Below are 16,656 nucleotides of genomic sequence, written 5' to 3'. Positions count from 1 at the left end.
AATTTAAAGATTTATTCAAGGGGAAATGTTGGATATTTTTGGCGATAATCAAAAATTACATGTGATTACTGTTTGAGTTGATGACATCATAATGACAGGTGAAAACAGAGAAGATAGGTATGCAAAAGTGAATACGATGGCCCCTTTCATGTACTTTTACATTTCAAGGAGGTATTTGATGAATCAATAATAAAATATCATTAGAAATATGGGTATAATCAAGTTTTGATTTTTTTAGGGAGATCAGATTTTGTCTCTGTCAAGTATTGATTCAAAGGTTGTTCACAAAATGCTCCATTTTAGGTGAGAATCTATCTAAAGTGACTTTGATTGAACAGAATAGTCTGGCTTGTAGTTTTACTAATTATTTAGAGGATAATTAACTTACCAACTCTTCAAAGGAAGCCTATGAAGTAGTTTGAGCATTTTTTCCCCATATCTCAGATAGTAGAAGAGCGTCGAGCAGAAGAGGAAGCGGATTTCTTGACATTCATAGGGAGTTGCCAGAGGTATCAGCTCTGACTAAAAGATGAAAAGGTTACATGTGGTTTGAAAAATGATCTTTTGACGGAAACCAAAACAAATTCTGAGATGTCTTTTTAACCTGAAGGCAGTATACAGGGAATATGTGACAGCGACTGCTTTGCCCTGTTTCTTTGGGAAAGTTTGCAACAATGACCTCATCGTATCTGAACATTTTGTCTCTGACAAAAATTTTATTGCATCCTTTTTTGTGAGGTAATTGCCATATATATATATATATATATATATATATATATATAAAAACAAAAGTAAGTTATTGTTCTAAACCTAAATATTAAAATGACTTCTAACATTAAGCTAATGAAAGAGGGTTGAAAATTAAAGCCCTCATATAGCTTACTATAGTAGTAATATTTAGGATAAATCAAATTATTTGTAAGTTTATTCAAACAGTGTCAAAGAAATTGACTTCATACTGACAAAGTCATCAACACAGCCAAATATTAACATGATTATGTTTTTTTTTTGTTATTATTAAACACAACTGGGTTACAATTTTTGACCCAATGTTTGTTTAAAACTGTCAACTTACCTTATATTTGAAGTAATAAACCATCAATTTTTCTGGTTTAATGTAGCTAACACAAGGTCAGGCTAACCCTTCTGCAAATAAAAGGCTATTTCTCCACTTTTAATTTCACTGTGGGATGAAAAAAGCCTTTTTGAATTCGTAAACAAATTTGTCTTTTGTTGTGCGTTAACGTTATCCACACAACCGGCTGACATTGACTTTGCTATATTTAATTTGACAATTTTACCAAAAACCAAGTTCCAACTTTTGACAGCAAATTTTATTAAAACATGCTAGCATCTATCCTGACAACATAAACCCAGGTTTTGGATTAAAATAAACAAAAAATAAATAACCCAGCTGTTATTTTACTGCAAATTATTCCCCCCTTTGGTCAAAGTGTGAATGCTAACGATAGCTAGCATTTGTACTTACCAACATCTTAGCAGGAAAACTGTTATCGTCTCTCGTAGCGATGAAACCCGTTTTGTTAACTGTTAGCTAAAGTTCTTAGCAAAACCATCTGACATTAAGATCATTACAGAGCATCATTTGACTATTTTCCCAAGACTGGGTGCGATTTCTGATCCAATATGTGGGTCAGACTAGCTTACCCAGTTTCTAGAAACATTTGCTCAAAGTCTGGGTAAAAAGCAACCAACACATTTGTGTAGGCTAAAGTGAGGTACAACTTGTCATCTTTGTTAAAACTGACAACTTTCTCCAGATAGCCAATAGCACAATTCCTGAGTTACAACACATTTACAACTTAATGATTAAAGGTTAGAGGATGTAAAGCAGTCGAGCCCCGCCTCCTAGCTGCCACTTCTTCATATGCTTACCCCACGCTCCAAGCACATATATCATCCCCATCCTGCTGCCTCGCAGACCTCGTCCAGCTGTGGATCCTGGCTTGACAGCACGTTTAAAAAAGGAGCAGCAACTCAAGTCTGAAAAAATATGATCCACTGGATTGCTTTGCTGATTTCCTTCTGCTGCTGCTGCTGCTTGAATGGAGCTGCAGCAGAAATCCCTCAACTGGAGAGAATCAAGAGATGTCAGACCAGGTGTTCTCAGGTAAAGCTTTACTCTCAATTACTATCACCTGTTAACTAGCTACAATTAAGCCTCCATCTGCTGTTAAGTTCACTTAGACAAAAAAAAAAAAAAAAGATTTCCAGTAACACTTGTCCTTGTGCAGTTTCTCTTCCCTCTTTGGTCACACAGATACTGCTTGCTTTGGTTTTCGGGGATGTTTGCTTTACTTTCAGTAAATCTTTCTGTGGAGCTTGTAAGGCAAGCATTGAGGTAAGCACCATGAAGTAAGGATAACCTTTCGGTGCTCTTTGAAGTGACAGTAAGGAAAAGGATAATAATGAAAGAGCCTAACTGGAAGGTAACTTCCCCAAAACTGAGTCACTTGGGATAACAAAGACATTCTCCTGAGGCAGCGTACTGGAAAACATACCCAGGTGTTTAGGGAAATCGAGTTTTCATTCAACTGTACGAGTAGATAAAAAAAAAAGAAGAAGAAAAGAAACAGCTGACCTGTGACCGTGTTTACTTCTTTTCATTCTCCCGTTCACTGGTGCTGCTTCAGCTCGCTCTGAAACAACTTTTTTATAAGCCGTGCAAGTTTTATCTTGTGAAATGCATCCTTAAGGTTGGGCTTCTGACATCACTGTTTATGTCTCCTTAAAACATGCAGCAAACAATTCCCAGAAAATGTTCAAACATTGTAACGTTTTATAACTCGATTAGTTTGACATCATCCTCATACCATCCAAACTGTGTGACTTGCTTCACGTAAACCGCTGCTGGACATTTGAATGAAGTTCAGACAGGCGCTGGTTGTTTAGTGTCTCTGTGGTTTTCATTGTAGAAAGGACCTGTCTTTGACCCGTCGTTGTTTTGTAATTTTGTAGTTTTCATGTAAAAAGAATGAAAGTAATCTGTTTTTTGTTCTGACCGCCCACCAGTGTTGGGTTTCTGCATGACTGACATTTTTTGTGTACTGACAATGCATGGGCTCATACCTACCAGGGAGATTTTTGGTACACAAGTGCTGGTCATTTTGCAACTTTTTCTGGTTTTGTAAGTTTTTTTCCCCCCCTGATAATACATTGATTCACCTTTTACTTGGCATTTTTGTGGTAATTTAGAGCCGACTGCTTTTCCATGACAATTCTTTCCTGGCAGAAGTGACGTTCTCTGTGTACTCACTTTGATTTAAAGTATATAATCTGCACTTGGTTTACTATAGGATCATGTGGTTATATGACTTAAATAAATAAAAATCTAATAATCTGTCGTAGGTCATAATCTGTCACATTTTATGGGACTAGACTCACCCAGAGAGAGACCAGAAGTTAAACAAATCAATCTGCATAATTAATAAAACTGCTTAGCCACCGAGAGGGAGAAACTGTTATCTAACGGTTTAGGTGCATGCAAAAACAAAAAAAAGTAAAAAGGTTTCAGGCCCAAAATAGGAGACCAAAACTGGGAATATCTACGTATGAAATGAAGACATAAATCGTCAATGGGGTGACTTCACTAAGAGTCAGACTTTCCAGAGGTCAAAAGGATTCATGTCTCTGTTGATTTAGCCGACATGTCACACATGAGTCGAGTTGATCACATTTTGCTCCAGTCAATAAACACAGTCTGTCAAAACATCTGGGGCCAAAGGAAACATTTCCAGTCCGGTCACTTCCGTGGGATGACGGGACTGGTCATCCCAGGGAAGTGGGATGACCAGTCCGACCAATAAGAAGGTGTTTTCTTATTTATTGTAGGTCCTCAGTACTACTCACTGATTTAGCCCGTTAGTCATCAAAAGCCGTCTGTCACAGAAAAAGAACAAAAGCAGAGGGAGGGACCCGGCCACAATTACAAACATTAAAAATAAGCATCTTCCTGGTTAGGGTTGACAAAAGCTATGCACGTGCCCGCACCTTAAAGGAATGAGGATGCGGAAAAACCCTTCTGCAGGTCACTGTTTTTGTTTGCTTGGTTACAGTTCAGGATTGGAAAACAGAGGCACTACTGCTCGCAATAATAATGACAAAGTATCTCACCTGACCGCCTCCCTTTCTTTTCTTTTTTCTTTTTCCTCCGCAGGGACTCAGCTGCAGGACCCGTCCAGATTGTGAGTGTGAATGACGCGTGCACAAGCATCGTAAACGTTTCTGCACAACACCTCCAGAGACATCAACTTGTTGAGCAACAAAAGACTGTGGTTCTTTTGTACTCTGATTCATCCAGAGTACAAAATGATCTGAGTCATTTTACTAGGATTGTAACATCACACAAGTTTCACTCGTATCCCAAATATCTCCTCCAAAGCATCCGACTCAACGTCCTCGTCTCTGGTTTCAACAGATTGGTTCGCGCCTGCGTGTCACGACCCAGCTGAGGGCCTCAACATCACCAGCCTGATCCACAACGTGAACATCTCCACGGTCATGAAGTGTGAGGACAAGCAAAAGTGCAGACTCCACCTGAAAATCCACACGGTTGTGCAGCTTATGGGTAGGTAGCGCCGACGACTTTACGTTGACTTTAACCTTGCCTATACAGCGGTGCCAAGCTTTAACGTGGCTTCAAAGTAAGCTGCGCACAACGCCTCAGAGATGTTTTTGTCCTTTGACATTTCCGGCGTTTTGCAACGTTGACTCAATTTACCTGGTCAGACAAACCGTGTTGTTTAGCGCATTTTGGGAACAATCGACACTTTTGAGTGGGAAGCAACGGAAAAAAGAAGCAGCACAGTCATTTCTTTCATCCACAACAAACCCCAAACATACAGCCAGACCTATAAAGCATAGTCATGTGAGTTGGAGGGATCAGACCAGAATGCACACAGGGAAGCGGGAGTCTCGCGATAACCAAATTAAGGAATAGCTTCAGCAAAACTCTTTCAGAAGTGCTCAATGAGAGGGAAAACCAGATGAACACAGGTAACATGGGGGAAAGTCTGATGAGGATGAAGGGTGTGTATGCAGAAGACATGAGGAGATAGAAAACAGCTGCGCTGAGAGACAGGCCAAGCGACGGAACATAAAAATAGACCTAAACAAAGGGAAAACAATTTAATTAACAAACGGTAACGCAAAGAAACTATAGCTGCAACGTTGTCGTCCGATCTTTGTTTCCGTCCCCCTTGAAATGTAGGTCGGTATGTAGATCAAGCAGAAGGCGAAAGATAAGTAATAAAAAGAAAACAGGAAATGCTAATTTAATGCAATTCCTGGTAAGCCATAAAAGTTAAATATGGTGAAAACTCTTCGCTTTATTTGCTCTATCCCGAGTGTCAGTTCCTGTTGACATTTAAGCAAAACCAGGAGGCCATAAATGGCCTGACGTAAAGTTGCCTTAGGTAACATTTGCCACAGATTTTACCTTCATGTAGGAGACAAATTAGAGCTGGGTCTCAGAGAAGCGGCAACAAACAAGCTAGTTTTTATTAAGCCCCTTGGGCTACGTTTAAATTCCCAGTCAGGTCAGCGTGCCTGCCATACTCCATTGACATGTTGCTACATGTGACGCATGCCGCAAAGATCCACTTAGTCGTTTGCATTGACTATAGAATTGCGCAAATTGAAATTCTGAAAATAAATATGCTTAATGGAAACACGACCATTTAAAAAAAAACTCACGTTTCAGTGTGCGATGAGGTGAGGTGGTTTTTCCAGCCATATCGAAATAGACGGATTTCGCAGGTCTGTAATGGAAAGACTACTGGCAAAAACCACGAAGAAGGCAAGGGGAAGTATTCTTCTTTGTGGCTTGTAGTTTGTTTCTTTTTTCCAGACAATATGCAGCATTCCAACATCCCCCATAAAACGCTGCATACGCTCCCAAGTAAAGCGGGCCTTGTCGCTCCAACGCCTGAATAAGACGCTAACGTCTGAGTCATCAGCTAGCATAATCCAGCCATGGTAGCGCCATGTTCTTGAATTTCTTTATGGCTTTTTGAGACATTTTTGCCTACTTCCTGCTGTCTGACAGGTTCTTTTAAGTGATTTCTGGCTGCAATCAGGCCCAGGTGCGGCCAGTCAAATTGAAATACGCGAGACTATTTTCCATCTAGCAAAAATAAACAACCCTCTTCTCTCATCAGTATTTTTTTTCTTCTTATAATCAGCATTATTAGTAGATAATAGTGTTACTAATATAGTTGCAGTCATTGGAGCAAAAAAAAAAGAAGAAATAATTAAATAGCTGTTGACATTAATACGTCTAATCAGATCCTGATGCCAACCAACTCAACTGCCATGTCTTGTTTTTAATTTTTATTCAACCTAAGCAAAGAGGAAGGTTTGGTGGAATATCTATCACCAGCTGTGATGATGGACTTTTAAAATAATGCAGAGTTTCTATGCAGCACCAGATTCAGCTGCCAACGCACACCATTGAGTGAGCATATGCCCTTTGTACCCAGAATAGGCTTTTCTCTTCTTATGTAACCTGAGGAGGAAGTTGTAAGAGTAACTGATAGGCTGCAGTCAGGCAAGCCTGGAGATTAGTCACGTTATGAACATATTTGGATGCAGGGCAGTGAAGGAAGTCTCCCCCGCGAAACCCGTCGCGCTCCAATAAAAATGGCCTTTGCGGGACAAAACAGGCCAAATTGACATTTCATGTTTCTGGCAGCACTAATAGTGTAAACAATAAGGTCAGATTCTTCTTCCTTTTTTTTTTTTATTAAAAAGGGCACATGCGAACATATGCATTACATCCTTGTTTGTGTAAGAGACATCCTGCAAAGTTCTTCCCTGTTTGGACGGAAGAGGGAAAATCCCTCAGGTGTGACTGAGTCTGCAGTCCAGTCATCCAGTCACTTATCAAAAAAGCGCTTGCCAAGTCTTAATAGTTTTCAACAGTTCGCTGACTAGTGAGCATTTTCTGTTTCATAGCCGAGTTATTTTTCACTGACTTGTTTCCTTCTTGGATTTAGATCCAGACTCCGTCAGTGGCGTTTCCATTTGCACCAGCAGCGCTGGGATGATGGCAAAATGCCATATCGTGCAATTCACCAAAGCATCGAGGAGATCAATGTCTGGACTGCCGGTAATGTTTGCAGACATTTATGCTACTCCGCAGTACATTTTTAATAACATACACCATGCTCCAAAAAAAAAAAAGCCTTACGATATATCATTGCTTCATTACAGCAGTATGATGTTACAGAAAATCATTGAAAAAGCCAACGTTTAAGTACATTTTTCACATTAGCCTCACTGGAACTCCTTAGTTACTGCCCTACCATCACAAAAGTAAAAAAATAATTGGAATTTTGTGTGCTTTCGTCATATAAATCAAACATTTTTCCTGCAAAAAAGCTGAGTCAGATGGGTGTGAATCAAAAGCTCAGCATGTAAAAAAAGCACCTTGTCTCCATCGTTAAGTGCAGTGGTGGACAGTTTCTCTTCAGCAAAGTTTTATATGCAAGACAAGTTTAGCGTTAAATGTATTTTGTGAAGGGTTCGTATCTCGTTGCTCGTTTAATGCCAGAAGACTGACTCAAATTTCTATTTTGCATTGATGTTTCGCATTTGCATGAGATGCCTTTAGCTGTATTCAAAAGATGGTGAAGTCACTGAAGTGTGACATGCATGTCATAACCAGAGTTTATTTATTTATTCCCCCCCCCCCATCTTTTGCCTGTAGGTGACAGTTGAGAATGATTACACTGAAGTGTTTCCAAGCCAGCACCTAGAAGTAACGGTGAAAACAGTCCCGAGTTACTGTGGCATAACTTGGACTAGCAAGTACCATACCCCTGGTAAGAAAAAAAACCCAAGAACTGCAGATTACATTTCATTAAAACAGGTAAATGAGGTTGCAAGTATTTCCTTTATGCCGCAAACGGACACAGGAAATAGCACACTAAGAGTTGGTAAATTGGTAACCATGACAGAACGTAACTAATTTGCAAAAATTAACAGGGATAAATATAAGTTAGCCAAAACCATCACAACCAACTGAGCAATGCCCACTTTGGTGCCTTTTTTTGCAACCTTTTTGTAATCTTATTTTGGTATGGGTGTTAACTGAGTATGCTGAATACTCCACATTGTTTAGTATCGAGTCATTTGCGAAATGGTGTTCTTCAGAAGGGTTTGAGATTGTCCTGATAGAGTAAACCACGAAACACTACCATGGAAGAGTTGTTTTACATGTTGCACCCTCTCTTCCGCTCTCATCTGATACCTTTGTTTTTCTTTTTCCACAGAATGCTCGCATGAAGATTTGAGAAAAAATGTTCCTGAATGCATCAGTGAGTACATATCCTGATTTTCTCTGAGTCTATAGAAGATTAGGCATTTCCAAGCCATAAGGGACATGAATAGTTCATCTGGAGAGTTCTTGGTCTGCTTTCAACTCTCCACCAAGTTCAAAACCACTTCACTCATTCTCTAAGGCTGAATCCAACATACAATCCAATCATTTCATCAAACCATATCAGGGGCTGCCTTCTTTTGCTCAAGATCCATATCTTCTTGGAAAAGTTGAGGGTTGGAATAGAGACAGGATGGTGAATCAAGAGTTTCTTATCTTGTTTTGCCATGACAGACAGGAGCAGAGCCCAGATTACTGCAGTCAGTGACCTCAAGATACTTGAAGAAATACTCCCGACCCAGGAGGAGTGATTCATCTTTTGATGCATCCTTTGTGGACCACATTGTTGGTAATCCACAACATCTCAAAAGAGAAAACCTCCTTTACAAATTTTCCCCACACGACACTAACTCGACAGCGTGTTAAGTGTAGGGTGTGTTAAGATGCAATTCTAAGAAAAAGAAGTGCTTGATTGTTCCCATACAGCGGAGCCTTGGAGGCAAGTGTTTCTTTAAACAAGAACGGGCCATCTTTCACTGTCAGGGTCAATAGGTGGTGATAGATTTGAAAGACTGAAATGTAGACTTCAAAGGCAGGGAGGCTACAAGTTGAGCAGGCTTCTCTTAACAAAACAAGTATGAAGGCTCTGCAGAAAGCAAGGACTTGGAAAATCCCAAACAGTAAGCAGAGTATGCAAGTTTGACCTCTGGATGTTTCCAGATTTTGCCATGTTGAGGAACAAAATCATCACTTTGTGTGATGACAAAGTGGCAAAGGAGATGGGATCTTATGCGGAATATGGGGAAGTATGACTAACTGTGGAGTTGAATAACGACCAGAGACAAGGCCGGGTATTGAGGAAAACTCCAAAGACAAGAAAATTACATCAAAGAAAGAGCAAGAAAATACCTTGTTGCATTTATTTTCTTTGACTGAAACGGATATTTGCTACATTTAAAGGCGCCGCTTAAACAAGCCTGTAAACATCTACGAAATACCAGTTGTGCAACCAAGTGTTCTTAACATACTTAAAATGCAAAGACAGTGATTGAGTCTATATGTCAGGAAGTAATTACAGCAAGATGTGACTTATCTCTGATCGTACAACCAGTAAGTCATTTCTTCATTGCTATCCACTGTGCAATGTTTTCATAATTAGACATGACATGGAGCAACGATCTGACTTCAGACATGTATCCTACTTATCAAAACAGCAACAAAAACCATGTAGAATGCTTTCTTTGGCATTAGCATAACATTTTATTATTGCTAGAGCAGAGAAGGCGGCTGGTGGATGGTACCAGTCGAGCAATAACCGTCTCCTCCTCATTCCAGGGAGATTTCAGGAATTCAGCCCTACACTTTCTTTTCTCATTGCCAGCTTCGGTTTCTGATTGTTGTTTTGTTTTGTCTCTTTCAGCTGGCAAGCTGTCTTACACTGCAAACCCAGAAAAGAAGGAGCTGGCAGTCAGTGTGTCGGACATGCTTCAAGGTTACGACTACCATCTCCGTCTCTGCCTCAGGGATTTCATCTGCTCTGGCACGGGAGCTTACACCCTGGTTAGAAACTATGACTTGTGTTGTAAAACATCAAAACTGAGGGCAGCAAACCTCAAAATCACTGCACGATGCTCAAACTAAAGAGTTAATAACTTTGACAGAATCATAATTCACTGTTAGATAGCTTACCTGAACACAACATGTGTAGCAGGATAATCTGTTGCATCCCATCAACCTGCTTTTCATGTAGAGTCATTCCCACCTACCTTACCACGCCTACATTTAAAATAGTAACTTAATTTTTTTAAGTTCTACTTTAGACTATCCTGTATTACTTGAATGTCGTCTTGTGACTCATCGCTCATGCACTTTCCATGCAATTACTCTGACTCACTTTAATGAATGAACAAAGGTTAATGCCGCAATCACTGCACTGTTACAGCCCTCGTAAGAAGTGCTTGGTAGAAACTACTTTATTGGATTTAAAGGGAAGAAAAAACAAAGACGTATTTCCTTCCTTTTCAGATAAAAAAGGGGCAACTCCTCAAGACAGCCGTCCTTCAGTATTCCAGACCTTTGCCTTGCCTTTGTATTGAGGTAACTTCCTTACCAGCAATCCGGCCTTTGGATTGATGAGTAGTCGCTTTCATGAAAGGATGCCAACTTTTATTACTCGTTATGTAATTCCTTGTAGGGCTGGTCAGCTTTTATGGATGCCCCGAGAGTCCAGGTCTGCCCATTCAGAAACCGTGAGTCGAAAAACGATAGTGTTACTCATATGTTCTTATGTCACTGTGTACAAGAGACCTTATTATATGCTTGACCCGTTTTCCCTGCAGGTCTTGACGAACTGTGGTTTGGAATCACCTTTGATCCACTGGAGGAGGCATTGATATGGGAACCAGCTTGTCCCGTCGCAGCTGTGGCTGGTTTATGTGAGAAACGAGAGGACGGCGTCTGTGTGGATCTGCCCGATTCATCACAGAATGTCAGCAGACATAAGGTATAAGATACACGCCGTTGCATTGAATTAAACGTGACGGACATATCCTGAGAGGGTTAAAACTTCCAGAATGACGGTTTTCTTATCAATGACGAGTTTGTGACGGCTTCTCTTCAAACGGGTAACAGTAAGGGTCAGGAATGTGGACGTAGCCTGGTTTTGTTAGAGGAATACTGGTTCGCTAATGCAAAAATGAGCCATGATGTCAACATGCACACTACACTGTAAACAGTTTCCCTCTTGCCAAGCGTTCTGGATTTCTCAAACCGAGCGGCTTTCAACAAGAACTGTTTACATGTTGAAGTAAACTGCGTCACTTTGCACTTTATGAGGTATCTTATAAAGTAATGAGTTTGTCCCGATGTTCACTTTCAACCTGCAAACGCTGTAAACACTGTAACATAAGTGTATAGCCACAGGAAAGCCGGAGAACAAATCTTCTTTAACCTAAAGCCCCAGGCGTGTCATTTGAGTTCCACATTCTGTATTTGCTATAAAAATAGCCGATGAAGCAAAAAGTCCTGTTGGAAATGTGAGTAAAAAAAACTACTTATCTAAGATGAAACTTAAGGTAAATGACCTTTGTGTTCACCAATGTTTTTCAGATCACATTTGCTAAAGTGGATCCCCACCCTCAACTGTGCATGAAGGTAAGGATTTCTATCTCTTCAGGCGTTTTTACACAACATAAATAAATGACATCATTGTTGGAATTCCTGTTAAGTCAATATGTACATGGGCATCTTTCAGCTTGTTTAGTTAGCAAGTCCTTCTCTTTATTTGGCCCAGGCAAATATGGAATAAAATGTTAAAAACTTATCAAGCTAGCAAAGTTTAGCCTAAACAAATGTGTTTAAAGTCAGGCCTTGTTTGAGTCATTTGGGCTTACCAAATGTAACCCAGTCTTTGAGATTCAGGTTTAGTTATTTATCATTCAAATTTATCCCGACTTCATCGACTAACCAACACCTCCAGCCCGCATCCGAATTTCTCCAGACGGTGGCTAAATGCCCTTTTATCTTTAGCTCTACTGGTGGATGGAGTTGGAAACTTTGAAACTAGAAACTGTACAAAACTGGAACAATTAAGTTATGGTTCTTTCCTGAAAACAGTCAAATTGCTTCCATAAGGGTATGAAGCTTCTTGAGAATATCAGGAATTTATTAGTGAGAGGAAGCATGAGATACTCAATACAGAGCTGTAGTACAAGGCAGCTTTCAGCTGACAAGAGCCTGTTTTCAGAACTTTGTTAGTATCTCTGAATAAAACCACAAGGGATTAGCCTGAGTTTTGGAAATGTCTAGGAAAATCTAAGTGAACTGGAGCCAAAGCTATCTGGGAATTCATCATCAATAAACCACAAAAGGGAGATTTTTCTCAGCATTCCAAAGCAATCGACTCCAAATGTTTCATGTAGTTACAAATGTCTGAAATATTTTCAGAATATCATATTAAATGACACACACATGCAGGAAACTATTCAACTTGTCCAGAATTCTGTCTGCAATTAGCTGCAACACTTAGCCGAAAACACAAAGCAGAAACGGTGTCATTTCCTTTCAAATGTTATCCATGTGTAGCAGAAATATTTTAAGACTTTTTCCTGTTAAATGTTTTTAACATTTCAAATCTATCAGTTTACGGTAGGCTCTCAGTCCTGGATCCGATGCCCTTTTGCTGACGGCATCAAAGGTGCGTTTTGTTCTACATCACGATGCTGATGAAAATGAAAATGTTTCCGAGTGGACTTCTGCATTAGGACGCATTTTAGGAACTCACTGTAACCTTTTTCTTTTTTGTCTAGTCTGGGACGTGATTGTGTCGAGCCAACACGGTTATGAAGAACTGCAGATTTTGTCACGAGTTACGGCGAAGTTCTCCGTGGGACCGTGGGGGACGTCTGCAGAATCACCAGCAGACCCGACGACCTACATGATACTTGTAGACGTCGTAAGTATAAAGTTATATGAATTTAATGACCTATTGTCTCGTTCTTTTTGTTTTGTGTTTTTTACTAAACTTGCTTGGACTTGTCTTTCCTGCAAGTCAATGTTTTTGTGTTGCTCCAAGTGTCCTACGTATGTTGCTAGGAAGCAATAGATTTCCTCTCAAGTGTCTCCGTTATCAACAGATCCATAAAACTAATTACACTTCCAAGATTGTGTTACGATGAGTTTCTGTCAACATGTCAGCCACGTAGAATAAGCAGGAAGTTGTTCCACGAAGCGTAAAATTATATCTTGTATCCATGCAGAACACTGGCATGGGTAATTATCATGTCATTACTTCTAGGCTTTTGACCTCACTTCCAGGAGATAGGTGTAAAGTTTAATCATAACAATAAGGAAATGTGTAGTTTAGATGTTGATCTGGGAAGTCTTGTTTTGATCTGTATAAGGAGAGAAGATAGATTTTAGCATCCCCAGATCTTCCAGCAGAGAGCTAAAGCAACACAAACAACCCCAAAGTCCGACATAAAAAGGAAATAAAAAAAATTAAAAAACAACAATTATGGGAGCCTTTAAAGCTGCTACAGGGTCTGATTGTAACGTTTTTGCTGTTTTCTTGTCTTTAGGAAAAACAGAAACCTGTTGAATTACAGCTACGGGGAAAAGAGTGCAACTTTTGTCAACAGGTACGTTCACGCTCCTAAAGATTCTTAAAAACCAACGGCTGTCTTCTACGCATTCAGTGAGGCGACGGCGCTGAATGCTCCTTTTGTATTTGTACAGGTGAAGAGGGTTGACGTGAAGTATGCCGCCACAGTCGTTCACTGCACCAAGAGCTGCAGTAAGTACGCCTTTTGTTACTGCCTGTCTCAGACTTTCAAAGAACCTGTCCATCTCTATTCACGGCTGGATTTTCTCTTTTTTTTTTTTTTGAATATGAGGAAACGCTCCAGTTTGACATGCAAATTGTTCCCAGAACTTATTTTTCAGGCATTAATTTCCATCTGATCTACTGATGTTGATGTTTTTTTGAGAGCAATTACAAAAGCATGAGCCTCCAAATAATTTTTCTTTTGTTGCTTTTGACTAAATAAAAGCAGGACGTACTTTACCCGAAGGTACCGATGGGACATCTTGTTTTGATATTCTTCTTCGCTTTGTAGTTGTAAAGAGCAGAATGTGCACTGATAGTGTCTTCTTGCAAGAATTAAAAAAATATGCAAGAGTTTATTGGCATTATGGCCAGTAGTGTAACCTCAGGAAGAAGTTCCTCAAAGCTTATTCCCTACACAGCTAGTTCTCATTTGTTCAGTGTCAAAATTCAAAACACGGATCGTGACATCATGCACTAATTAGCTTGTTGATTATATCACTATGAAACATTTGCAACTTTTGTCAGCTTGATCTTCTCTTGTTCTCTCTGCTTACAACAAAACTGGGTTTTCATTTTTATTTTTTTTGTCTAAATCATTTTTGGTAATAAAGTCATAGGGTTTTATGTTTTGTTTTGTCCCCCCAAAACTAACTTACTAAAACAAACAAACAAACAAACAAACAAACAAACAAACAAACAAACAAACAAACAAAAGGCTTAGGCCATTATTTTAGGAAGCCCAGTGGTTGGGTTGCTAGGAGAATCATTCATCCAGCAGTCTGCCGTGAAAGGAAACTTTCACGTGACTGAAGGAAATGTGAAAATATCACTTGATAATTATGTTATTGGAAGATTAACGTTTGAATATCAACTATAAAGTCTTAAAAAATGCAAACATAAAAAAAACTGAAATAAATAAGCAATGTGTAGCCTGGTGGGGGCCCAAGTAAAGCCTGGTGGCCCGCCAGGCTTATGATACACTGGGGGAAACACTGATATTATATCATGTTCTGCAGCACACAGGCTGTAAATGTGGGATTTTCAAAACCAAAGACAGGAAGTAAGAAAGTAAGCAAGGAAAGAAGGAAAATTGCTGGATGGACGAAGACGTAGACAGGTGTGTTGGTGGATGAATTAAGTATAAAAATGATGTACGTCATCAACTTCTTCCAGATTTTAAACAAATTTCACAAAATATAATTGGCACTCTTTAATAAAATCCTAATTCCGTTTTTGCCTCTTTGCTGACAGAATCTCACTTGTGTAAAAAAAAAAGAAAGAAAGAAAGAAAGAAAGAAAGAAAGAAAGAAAGAAAGAAAGAAAGAAAGAAAGAAAGAAAGAAAGAAAGAAAGAAAGAAAGAAAGAAANGAAAGAAAGAAAGAAAGAAAGAAAGAAAGAAAGAAAGAAAGAAAGAAAGAAAGAAAGAAAGAAAGAAAGAAAGAAAGAAAGAAAGAAAGAAAGAAGCAGCGTCCTGTTGCTTCAGCTAATCTCCACCGTGGTGAGGCAGCGAAGTTAGAAAATACAAAACTTAGCTGCATTTTCATTCGTCCAGATTCATTTCCTTTGTCATTACAACCAGGATGTAGATCCTCACACACACACAGATTTGGGCTTTAAAGGGGGAACACTGCATATCTTTTCTGTGTGAAAACCAAAAAGTAAGCTGCATGATTTAAGTCACAAATAGACATAAAAGCTAGTCTAATTTCAAAAAGATAAAAAAAAAACCCACGTGTCATATCAAGCTCAATTTCTCGTTCCAGTGTCCAAATCGTCTTCCCCGGCTCCTCCTTACGACTTGACGCAGATTATTCTACCAGCTGCCGCTTGCCTCTCTGGCATCATCATCATCACTCTGGTGTTCTGGTTACTGCTTCGAGGTAAACGCGTAGAACAAATGTTGCCGTTTGTGTAATCAGTTCTGCTGACACATTGCAGTAGGGGCGCTGCATTGGTTTGGGCTCAGCTCCAAATTTGCAACCTTGTAAAGCCATTAATCTTTATTTATTTTTTTCTGCTTGGTCACAATGAATGTACAAAAACTCTGCGTCAGAGTTCAGAGCCGTTGTTGTTTGTGTACGCCGGCGCTCTCCTTGCCAACCTTGTGAAATATTTGCATGCACATAATTGGCTTCCTTTTTAAAAATGGGTGGGTTGACAGACGACTTAAAATCGCCTCTATTTAGGTCAGCGCTCATTATGACATGCACACAGGTTCGTTCATCCAGCTCACCTGCTTCCTTATCTGTTCTTCCTCTCCCCGTGTACTTTAGTGTATCGCAGCAGAAAAGGAAACGCAGCCGTCTGCCTCTCCGAAAAAACAGGTAACACTTTATTTGTTTGTTGTGCAACGAGCGCGGCTTCAAAAGGTCAAACTTCGCCTACAACGCAACTCTTCTCTCTCCCTCGCATTGCTGCAGGCGCCGACGTGTTTGATGTGCAGACTCAGCTCCCGGTCAGTCGGAAGGTCCTCAAAACCAGCGAAACGGAAAGCGGAAACAACGAGAAGGCCAACTTACTCTTGAACTGACCCTGGAACGGCGCTTGGGTCTGAAGCACCGGTTGCACTGTGCAGTATAACAGATGTTACAAAAACGCCAAAGTTCTCCATTGAATCCATTTGTGTTCCTTCTTCCAACATTTCACGTTTTTCACTGTAAATAGGCTCGGTAGCTTGCTTGTTGTCGCTCACTGCTGTTTTATACTCTGACATATCTGTCTTTGTGCTCCGCTGTTTGTTTTAGTGAAAATGAACTGAACGCCAATGTCTTAAGTTAAAACTGTCAAGAAGAAATGCATTTTTTTTTGTCCTTATTTAAGAGTTTATTTTCAATAAAATGTAAAAATGCATAAAAACGAACAAATTAGTTGTTTTTTTTACAAGATGTTTTGTGGAAAAAGAAACTGGAGAAAAACCTGGTCATATTCA

At 39.7% G+C, this 16,656-nt stretch overlaps 2 protein-coding genes across 3 annotated transcripts in view; one reads left to right on the top strand and one right to left on the bottom strand.

Annotated features, from left to right (window-relative positions):
* The window catches only part of LOC103459513 (protein phosphatase 1H-like), a 136,409-nt gene that overhangs the window by 18,763 nt on the left and 100,990 nt on the right, over positions 1 to 16,656 (bottom strand). The gene's annotated exons all lie outside the window — the stretch shown is intronic.
* Positions 914 to 16,578, top strand: il17rel (interleukin 17 receptor E-like). Its single transcript, XM_008401132.2, has 18 exons — positions 914 to 2,131; positions 4,178 to 4,205; positions 4,439 to 4,588; positions 7,017 to 7,129; positions 7,730 to 7,844; positions 8,295 to 8,339; positions 9,822 to 9,961; positions 10,427 to 10,498; positions 10,596 to 10,650; positions 10,741 to 10,904; positions 11,510 to 11,554; positions 12,542 to 12,596; positions 12,709 to 12,854; positions 13,480 to 13,539; positions 13,637 to 13,694; positions 15,491 to 15,607; positions 16,001 to 16,051; positions 16,148 to 16,578. The coding sequence occupies exons 1-18, from the start codon at positions 2,015 to 2,017 to the stop codon at positions 16,255 to 16,257; spliced, it is 1,641 nt and encodes a 546-aa protein (XP_008399354.1). The 5' UTR covers positions 914 to 2,014; the 3' UTR covers positions 16,258 to 16,578.

Source organism: Poecilia reticulata, linkage group LG23 (assembly GCF_000633615.1).
Source record: "Poecilia reticulata strain Guanapo linkage group LG23, Guppy_female_1.0+MT, whole genome shotgun sequence".
Taxonomy (NCBI): Eukaryota; Metazoa; Chordata; class Actinopteri; order Cyprinodontiformes; family Poeciliidae; genus Poecilia; species Poecilia reticulata.
This window is presented reverse-complemented; position numbering and strand designations above follow the sequence as displayed.